Here is a 10,608-nt window from a genome sequence, read left to right on the forward strand (position 1 = left end):
TTTTGATTGACATATTTGATATGACAATCAGATTATCGATAATGTGAAATCAAATTTTTAAAATGCTCCTAATAATTTTGTCCGGATGCCCTTCTTTTTTTCTGATGAGAAATGACGGAAGTAGTATAGGTGTGGTGGTAGCATGGGAAAATGGCGAGTCGGAAGGTATGGGGAACCACGGGCACTAATGGGTGGGGAGGGGGCGGATGCGTGTGGAGTCATGAGGGTGGTGGGGACAGGTGTGGATGAGCTATGGAGAGATGGTGGGAGATTAAGACGGAGGAGTTGCAAGCAGGCAAAGAGAGATGGAGGAGCTGCAAGCCAGAGGTGCCTGCGGAAGGGGGTGGGGAGAGGGAGAAGGTTTGGATAATGGGTTTTGTATGATTTTTTTGAGGGATAATTTTGTTTAAAATTTTTATTGCAACATTACCAAAGAAGTGATAATCTGGATAGCCATTCCTCCTTAAGACAATCAGATTATCTAATCTGAATTGTCAAGATAAACTGTATTATCATCCAAAAAATATACTGAATATAATAATTTAAATTATTATATTAAATTATCAATAATTCGGATAGATTGCTAGCTACCAAATGCAACTTAAGTTACCATCAATATTGTGCTTGCGGTGTCCTGGCACCTAAAATTTTTGGCACTATAAAGACCTCGAGAACTTAATTGTCGATGCCACCCCATTGCATGGCGTCGTAGGCCAGGGGACCGATGGACCAGTTGGAAGTGCAAGAGAAATTGGAACAAACCCATTTGGCTAGGGCGGAGGGATTTTGCTCTGTGTGAGGTTAGATTCGGATCTCAGGGTTGGCCTCGATGCCCTGGGGCTTGTGGGCTACAGCCTCGGTCGGAGTGAGAGCAGAGATTGTTCAAAAAGCTGCCTGCTTATTTGGGAATTTGCCCCTGGCCCCAACTCGAGGTATGTGGTTCTCCTAGCACTTCAGAAGTATAAACCTTGTTGATTATTCTGGATGTCTTAGGGGATTTGCACATATTTCAGTTTAAAAATTTAAATTTTCGTCGTGGCTTTGGTGAAAAGCCTTTGAAATTTGTTTGTTGAAAGCTGTGCATTTTGATGATATCTTCTGTAAAAAGTTGTACAAAGCTCGCTGTTCGTTTGTGCAGAAATGCGGATTTACATCACTTTGGTACATACTATACTTTAAAAGTCTCAATTTTGGTTGTGGCGCCTGTGAGAAGCCTTTGAAATTTGTTTTGCCGTGCATGAGGTAATTTGATGATATCTTCTGTAAAAGTTGGACAAAGCTTGCTGTTTGTTTGCGCAGAAATGCAGATTTAGTTCACTTCCTTTAACCTTTGGTGAAACAGATACTGTTCACTGTTGGTGGGGTGTATTGGATGATCAAATTTTTCCTTTTGCTTGGGGACAATTCGTGTCAACTTGTACTATTCTGATCTGTGGTATTCTCTAGCTTCTGCTTCCAGTAGGTATTATACTTTTCAGTGTGTTTCGATAATTAAAAATTCTTTAAGTGGAAGTGCTGGTTTGCTCTTGTCAGTTGAGTAAATTCTTTAAGTGCAAAGAGGAACTTTGTCAGATACTTCCGTAAGGAAGCTCGGACGGGTGACCAATAAGGCATTTTTGTATAAAAGTACAGGGGTCCTCGTCATAATTTTGTTTACTGTATCCCGTTTGTTTTTTTTTTTTTTTATTTCTTTCTTGTTCTGATCCTGATGAGTAGTTGCATATCAGGGAAGTTTTTTCTTATGTTTGTTTTCTTTCCTTTCAGGCAAGAGTAAATAGAAAATGAAATAGGTAGGGGAAAAAGGAGGATGGTGGGATGACAAAGTAGATGCTTGTATGATAATATTTAATTAGTGCAATTTGATACGGATCATGACAACATTAAAGATTTTAGAAGTATGATAAGGTTGGAAGTATTTTATCCATGACAGTATTTGAAATTGGTGTTCCTAAGCACATAACTAAATCATTGTAATATTAAAAGCATCAAAATGTCGGTGCAGATGAATTAACAACTAGGTTGAGTTTCACCAACAAAGAAGTATTTAATGAATATCTTAAGGTTGCATAGGTGCAAAATATGTGAAGACTTAGTTGGAGAAGAAGCTTAAATTTCTCCTGTTATACAAATGAAGGTATGGAGATAACAAACATTGGAAATAAAATCATTATTTTAGAGCAAAATTCTGTTCTCTACCATGTTGGACACAAATTCAAGGATAGGGTTTGCTAAAGATCTATAAGGTTGCAATAAATAATTTGCCATGTTTGGTGGATATATGCAGGAGATAAATAAGGAATCGTCTATTGACTTACTTTTCCACACTGCCATATGCTGTTTGTCTAGCTTCAAACACTGGCTGTAAAAGTGAATGAGAGCATAACAAAAATTAGAATAGCGGAAAGGGCAAGGAAATAAAAAGAGAAAGAAAGTGTAAGGGTAACAAAAGTTGGAAAGGCACAAAGAACAATTCTAATTTTCTGCAATGTTGACCAATGTAGAAAGCAAAATAATTGTCAAATAATACTTTCCTGGCATGCTTCTCAATCGTAGAGAAGGTTTAGTTCTAGCTACTTGAGACATTGGTCGCTAGGGCGTGGATCAAGATCCAAGGCCCCCATCAGCTGGACTCATCCATGTATATTGTAGGGTAGGAGTGCGATTTGTGAGAAGTGTGGGACCTCAAACCCCTCAGCCTGTGATTCTGCCTGCAATGTGAAAAATACATTGCTTTATGCTCTAGCTATCTGGTTCTCTTCTCTTTTAAGCCCATCTTGATACTTCTGCATTTAAAATATAAACTTCTTATAAATATTTGCAAGATCTTGCCCCACATTAGTACTGCTTAAATCTCCAACCATTTGGCTCTCTCTCCATCTCTCCTACATTTTATGAATAAGTTGTGAAAAATATTTTGCAGATATTTGCAGTATCTCAATTTACCAATTTCTTACAGATTGTGCAAAAACTAGTGGTTCATGAAAATTGCTCAAAGCTCCAACCCTTTAAGAACAGGTTGTGATGTATCTTAAGAGCAACAATAGGTTAGTAAAATTCATACCAACTTAAAATGGACACATATTGGACCTGACCTTTGCCCAAAAATTTCTAGTTGCAGTCTAAAGCATGTGCTTTGAATTGAGGTGAAACATTTTTTTTCCTGCGGAGGACTCCTCACCATAATCAATGCCAGACCTTCAAGTGAAACCATAAGCAACTAGGTGAGCTTTTTTATTTTCGCTCACAAGTTAGCCTTTACAGTAAGTATTGACTCTATACACCACTTGAATATGAACTCTTCTTGTACAAAATTATCTCGGCTTAAGAGTGTAATGATCCTTAGTTATTGTTGCTAAGTTACTAATACTAGGATCTGGTCTCAAAGGCTAAAATCATGGAAGTAAGACTAATTCATCAAGAATCCATGGCAATTAGGTACTTGGTGCATGAATTTGGCAATTAGGTACTTGGTGCATGAATTCTGTTCAGACATATCTAGGAAATATAGGGGCTGCAGAAAGGTGGTTAACTAGGAGGGAATACTTAATGAAAAGATGCATCCATAGCACAAATGGCTGGTGAAGAAGTATCTAAAAGGATATTGGGTGAAAAGTGGGTGGCAAAAGTGAAATTGAATAATTCTTGGCTGCTTTGGAGATAAGGTGCAAGAAAGAAGCCTTAGTGGTGGTCCAAGTACATAGAATGTTAACTTTAGAAGGAGGTATTGTTGTTGTCTTGATTCTAAGTTTTGGACATGGCATTGTGCAGCATTCTAAGTTCAACACTCCAGAATGACTGATATATTTGTGTACTTGAATATAGCAATATCATTTAGATGCAGAATTTTGACAGTAGAGTCTACAAATGATGCTACTTTATCGATACACTATTCCCTTCAGATGTTAAACATGGTAAAGCTTATGATGATCTGTTCAACTTCTATATTCAGGTAAAATTAGAGGATATCTGCGAGCTATGCTGTGTATCATTTTATTGTCTCCAGTTTGGTTGTCTCATATGATGATGACCCATTGTTTGATCTGAATCTGTTAGATCAGTTTTCTGATGAGTCCCTTAAAGAGGAACCAGGAACATCATTGTAAAATGCATAGCAAAAGCATGAAAAACAAAAGGCAACTGTGTAGCTTTTAAAACACCTGGATTATGAATCCAGTTTAAACCATGAGTGCTTGAAAGCATAGATGAATGACTGAGTCTTTATAATCTGCATCTTTCATGATAACATAGTAAGGATGGGGGGGGGGGGCGGTGTTAAGATTTGCACGTATGACATGGATCATGGATTTGCCTTCTTTTCACTGGCCAGAAAAAATCTACATAACAACCATTTTCATCCATATCCAGAGGGATGATTATGATTTTACTGAGCTCTTTACTTTTATTGAGAATTATACTGTATTTATATGCCTACTGGCTTTTAAAATGGTTCAGATATTTTTATGATGTGTTAATTCAATATACATGCTTGTATGTTTGTAAAATGCATAGTCATATTACCTATGTTAGAAAACAAGCATAAGCATTGATATGTCTTTGATTTAAAATCAAGCTATATGAACCCTATTTTCCAATTAGTTTTTCCTTATTTTTTTTTTTTTAAATCTACAATATTTTGATCAAAGTGTATCCTTCACAGCTGATTATTATACTGCTCCATCTGGTTCACCGAGATTTTCTGAACCAAACAGTTTATAGTTTGCCTGGACATAAGTGTTATTGCCTATTGGATAATGGACTCAAGATTCTCTAAGCTTGCTCTTATTCGGTCATGAAGTTCATATTCATTACCTTATACCTTTAGGGTTCACTAGGTGCCACCTTATGGCTGCCGATAGGCATTTATTTAACTTGCGGTATTTCCAATGACCACTTCTGCAGTTGCAAATCTTACAGAGAATGGTCTATGTAATTCTACCTTGCACTGTATTGCAGAAGGATCTCTTAGCCCTATGGTGTGACTAGGAAGTAGGGAAAATGTGATCATTCAAATTGCAGTGGTTTGTATCATTCACAGATGTTGCTCCGATCCAAGCAAGGTTGTCTCTGTGAAAAGCTTGAAAGGCGAAGTGAAATAAATCAGCAAAGATCTTGTTTTCAAAGAGGTTATTGCCATGGATACGAATGAGTGAAGAACTGGATAGGTAAACCTGAACTCTTTGTAATTAAGTGTGGTGTCTCTTATGGTGTTTGATTTAAAAAATAATAATAATTTCAAAATCCTCGCTGATAATTCTTGTGTCTGACTTCTTTTTCTTTTTATTTTCCCCAGCTCATTTCAGGTTCTTCTCTCGTCCATCTGATTTTTGATTCATGTTTTAAGCAGCCTTTGGGATTGGATCCTAAACAGGCAGCCTCCTCTAAACACTCTTTGGTTCTATCACAAGTTTTTGTGTCTATGGTTTATTGCTAGGATCAAATTTTAAGACATGCTATCCATTATTTACAGGGGAAGAACGTTTCACCACATTGGCACCTTTTTAGTGGCTCTGTACAAGTTCCAACGAGGTGGAACTGGTTATTCTTTTGTCACTTTCAGTTCTGCTATCCTTGTCCATCCAAGAGTAGCTAAACAAGGCAGCGTTTGAGGAAGAGGACTGTGGATTAGCTATCAACGGTGCATGGTGGTCTTTGGGGCCAGGCTTGGTGCCGTATCCAAGTGGAAGTTGTATTTTGTGATCCTTATCGTCTCTACACTTGGCCGGAGTCTGGTTGGTTGAAGTAGGCCTGACGGAAGTTGTTCTAAAAGATTTCAGTTACGTAAGTGGACTGTGGAAGCTGTCAAGCAAATTTACATTAAATATGGTTCATGAAAGGTCTTGTTTGATTCCAAATTCTAAGAACTGATTGAGACTTATAATGATATGTCACCTTACAAATTGTATGGCTTTGCTACTTTTCTATTTTCATTAACCCATTTGGTGAATTTGGTGACTCCTCTATTGTGTAAAAAGATTGTTCTTGAGGGCAAGCTTTGTACATGGGAAGAAGAGTGATGCTTCTTGGGCTCAAAATGCAACTTTTTAAGTGTCACCCACCTTTATGAGCATGTGGACTCACATTATATAATATTTTCTCAAAAACAGCTCTGCTGTCGTGATCTAGCCTTGGTGATAACGCACGTATGCTTGGTAACCAAAGGTTTTGAACTCGATTCTTAGATGATGCATCTCTGGAATTCTGGAATTATATAATTAAAGCAGTAATCTCTCTTAAAAAAATGTAACCTCAATTATCTTCTTGATTATATCTTCATTGAATGGCATATATGGATTTTTATCAACCTGTCTTATCACACAATAATGTAGACCTTCAAAGAAGTGTTTGACCAACATGTTTATGTAGTCAAAACTGTCTCCATGCAGGGCCAGCTGTGTCCAACTCTTAGTTGAACGGACTCTAAAACTCCTGATATATACGAGGCAGACATATCTATAAAGAGAGATATGGTTCGTGTCATATATAGACAACTTCTGCCCGCATGTATATGTAAGGTTGGTTGAGGTTCAAGCTGGATCTTTCGGACGAGAGAATGATCCATTTCTTCAACGAAGTCAACTATTGGATATGTAATGACTGTCTTGAGATCCATGGAGATAAATAAAAAGAAAATCAAAGTATTTTAGGATCTATGTAAGAAACCGTTTAATGGTTGGTGCGAGTGAAAGAAGATTAACCATTCATTTGTGCAAGTCCTTTAGCGGTGCTCGGATTTATAGCTGAATCTTAAGATGCTGTTTGGTATATCAGTGGTGATATAATCACTAGAGTGATATGATTACTGGAGTAATATGAACACTGAGGTGATGTGCAAATACTGAGATGTAATCATTATGTTAGATATATCACTGGAATGTCCCTGGAAATAAAACTTCACTGTATTTAGTATATCACTAAATAGTGATAGTGATAATGTATAAAATATCATAAATATCCTTATACGTTAGTACATAATAATTACTCTATAATTTGATTAAACATTCTTCATTTATAACTCCTCACAAAAACATATAGCAATAATAATAATAATAATAATAATTATTTATTTATTATTATAGGTGTTTATTTTGATGAACCTATTAAAATGATATTACGATAATATTATATATAATCAGACTTGAATAGGCTCAGTCAATTTTGACCATCAATATCAGGGCTGACCATTAGGAATGATTTAGTCTATCAAAATAAATTTAAAAAAAAAATATGAAGGATTTAGCATGATCCGTTCATACCAATTAACTATATCTACTTATAGAAATAAAATAGATATCTAATAAATAAATAAATAACATCCATATCATTTAACTAAACTTATCAATAAAAATAAAAAACGCATCTAGTAGATAAGCATCTATAGAAAAAGACGAAGAGGATGTTTATTTTCTTCTCAATTTACTGATCAGAAATATTTGTCCCCAAATAATTTTAGTACATTAGTAGTATCCAATGATGCACTATCATTCGAGATATGTGTGATAATAGTATCACTATATTATGCAGTAATACTATCATTGAATTTATCATTTGATCCTTCGTCACTAGATGAAATTTTACAATACCAAACAGGATAATCACATCACTTAACTATTACCTCCTACCAAACAGCATCTAAATTTCTAATCAAAAGGACCAAGTTAAAAGGATACAGACGAACACAAGCATCATTTATATATGTATATATAACCAATGGTGATCGCTATTTCCAGTGCACGAATCTGAAACTGATGGACGGAAGGTGGGCCACCGCGGGACATGGTTTCCTTGCATGGTCCCTTATTGACTCTCCTTTAGCAAGGAGACCAAATGTCGCACGAGTCACATCTATGCAAGCCCTCATCAACGTTAGTGCTCATGGAAGCAAATAAAGTAAGTAGGAAATAGACCACCCAACTGGCATGAAACGACTACCAATCTCCAATCCAATCAAAAGTAGGCGTGTCGCCATCAATCAAAGTCCCAAACCAATTCCTAACTCATCCATTTCATCGTTAAGCAATTATTATTTTTCTTTGTCATGATTCGTGTCGTGAACGTTTTTATTATTCCAGCGGATAAGGACCGAGCATCCAACCAGGTGATGGACGGATAATCGTGCTTCTCGACTTCTTTACGACTGCTATTACGCGTATCAGTCGTATGGTTCATCTTTAAAACGAACGCATTCGGATAAATTTATTATTAAATTTCTTGATGACTTGGTCTTGCAATACAATAAATTTATATTCTTTCCTAGTTTTTGTTTCCGTTAGGTTATGAAATTGCCACCGAACCAGAAACGTTAGTTACAGTCCGCGCACAAACGCTTATTGTAAGGTAAGGAAAAACCGAATCAGTTAGCTGTCACCTACTATAACAGTAACCAATCAAAGCTGGCCAGAGAGTATGTTTTCCTCTTTCTCTCTCTCTCTCTCTTGAATTCAAATTTTCTTTGATCCAAAGGAAGCGAAAGGAGATCTTTTTTACTCATCCAAGCCATGGGACTAAAGAAAAATAACTAAGAAAAGAAAAGAACTAAAAGAATTGGACGAAAATAAAAACCGCCATTTTTTTTTTCTTGTTTTCTCTTCATCAATTTCTAAACATCTTCAGCAGATTTACCCCAGCTTGATCTCTTTTCTGTACAAAAAAAACCCTTGATCCACCTTATTTTGTATAGAACTGGCTAAGAAAGGAGGGAAGGAGGGAGCGGATTTTAATTAAAGAAACGGGAACGAAACCTAAGCTAACGGAGCTAAACAGCTAAAGAAGCCTTCTTTTTTCTTCATCGAAGACTGTTCCATCCTTAATTCCTTTGATCCTTCGATCCATCTGGAGCTAATCTACTACTCGATTTTGGTGATGCCGATCCGCTTGATGACGGCGTTGTGGATGCTTTCCTGCGGCGGTTGCATGCACATCATACCGCTCTGCTCGAGTCCTGACATGTAGCTCCTCACCTCGTTGCGGATCATCTCTTGCATCACCGCCAGGAACTCGGCGCTGAAGGGGAACGCCGGCCGCCTCTCCTCATCCGGCTCCCGCCTCTGCTCGTCGGCGGTGGAGGGGCACGCCATCGGGGGCGGCGGATGCGCCACCGGGGTAGGCGGATGCAGCGGCATCGCCTGCCCCGGGGACAGTGGTGCAGCCAGGAGATGGAGCTGGTTCTGGTTTGTGCGGTGGAGGTCAGATGCCTCGGGCTTATCCGATCCGGGGAGGGACAGAGAGAGGGACGTGACCGGATCGTCATTCTTGGTATTGATGGCGGGGGCGGCAACGACGGTTGCTTCGTGGTGGTGAGGGGATGACGCCGGGCGGACGATGCCACCGGTTCTAGGCACCGGGCGGTAGATGTGTGACGCCGATGGGAGGACGGCGGCGGCGGCGGCGGGGGAGAACATCGGGTGGCTGTGGCGGCTGGAGTCACTGAGGTCGGATCCGGAGGGGCTGCCCGGGCTCAAGCAGAGCCCGCCGGCAGAGGAGAGGATCGGCCCGACGCTGCTGGAGCGCTTGAGCGGCCGCACGGCCGCGTCATCCGCTGCCACCAGGGCAGCGTCGTATTGCTGATGGGGCAGGCCGACGTCGTCGACCGCGGGGGCGACGGTGGCAGAGGAGTACTTGCGCTTGAGGGTGGAGTTCCAGTGGTTCTTGATGGCGTTGTCGGTCCGGCCGGAGAGGAGGCGGGCGATCGTGGCCCACTTGTTCCCGAAGCGGCGGTGGGCACGGATGATGGTTTCGTCCTCCTCCGCCGTAAAGGGCCGGTGCTCCACCTGAGGCGAGAGCTGGTTGCACCACCGTAGCCGGCACGACTTCCCGGACCTTCCCGGGATGGACTTGCTGATCAAAGACCAGTTCCGCGGCCCGTGCTTCTGGACCAGCTTCTGGAGCGCCTCGTCCTCCTCCGGGCTCCACGGCCCCTTGATTCGATCCATGTCCTTACCCCTATTCGATATCGACGCCGCCATCAATCGATATAACAAACCCTATCTCTAGATCGATGGAGGAAAAAGGGAACCCCTTGCGGTTTTGGCTAAGGAGGAGAAGGGGAGGCGGTGGCTATAGAGAGCATGAGAAAGAGAGAGAACGGAAAGAGGACGGGGATGGGAGTGGCATGGGGAGCGCTATATAAGTGAGGGACGAGGGGAGGTGGGTGACTGGGAGAGCCGGTACAGCTGACCGGTCATAGCGACTCGAGCGAGGGGGCGCACCCGCTTCTTCCAGGCAGATGGTTGCTTGCATACAGCTGGCATCTGTACACGCGTCGCCTGCTCGCGGCCGCGATCTCTCTCCATTACTTCCCGTCTTTATTTTCTCTCTCTCCCGCCCTTCACTTTCCTTAAAATAGGGCACACACCCCCCCCCCCCCCCCCCCCCGCTCAATAATATCCCGGACTCCTTTCCTCCACCCGCCACCCCAACGCGTTCGTTTCCCGTACGGAATAGGATGGCAGCTAGCCACCTACTGTCACTGCTTGGTGTGAATCGCGTTTCTCTAACAATCTCCGTTTGTTCCGTTACAGTTCCTGGAATTGGATCCGTTTCTGCAAGCTGGAAAAAGTCTCCACAGACCATAGACCATAATAGTAAATAGTCTCCCCCTGAGGTGGTATC

General features: G+C 40.7%; 1 protein-coding gene and 1 long non-coding RNA gene across 13 annotated transcripts; one reads left to right on the forward strand and one right to left on the reverse strand.

Annotated features, from left to right (window-relative positions):
• Window positions 1-684: 684 nt before the first annotated feature.
• Window positions 685-5,897, forward strand: LOC105050170 (uncharacterized). Of its 12 annotated transcripts, none has more exons than XR_012133976.1 (6): window positions 685-932; window positions 1,139-1,242; window positions 1,343-1,462; window positions 2,957-3,221; window positions 4,900-5,162; window positions 5,291-5,897. It is a non-coding gene; the product is annotated as an uncharacterized lncRNA (long non-coding RNA). The 12 variants fall into 12 exon arrangements; XR_012133981.1 differs by having other exon boundaries at window positions 4,954-5,162; XR_012133980.1 differs by having other exon boundaries at window positions 1,343-1,435.
• A 2,644-nt stretch (window positions 5,898-8,541) lies between these two features.
• On the reverse strand, window positions 8,542-10,101 carry LOC105050171 (transcription factor MYB44). The gene has a single exon (XM_010930087.4). The coding sequence runs from the start codon at window positions 9,960-9,962 to the stop codon at window positions 8,844-8,846; it is 1,119 nt and encodes a 372-aa protein (XP_010928389.1). The 5' UTR covers window positions 9,963-10,101; the 3' UTR covers window positions 8,542-8,843.
• Window positions 10,102-10,608: the final 507 nt, after the last annotated feature.

Source organism: Elaeis guineensis, chromosome 8 (assembly GCF_000442705.2).
Source record: "Elaeis guineensis isolate ETL-2024a chromosome 8, EG11, whole genome shotgun sequence".
NCBI classification, from domain to species: domain Eukaryota; kingdom Viridiplantae; phylum Streptophyta; class Magnoliopsida; order Arecales; family Arecaceae; genus Elaeis; species Elaeis guineensis.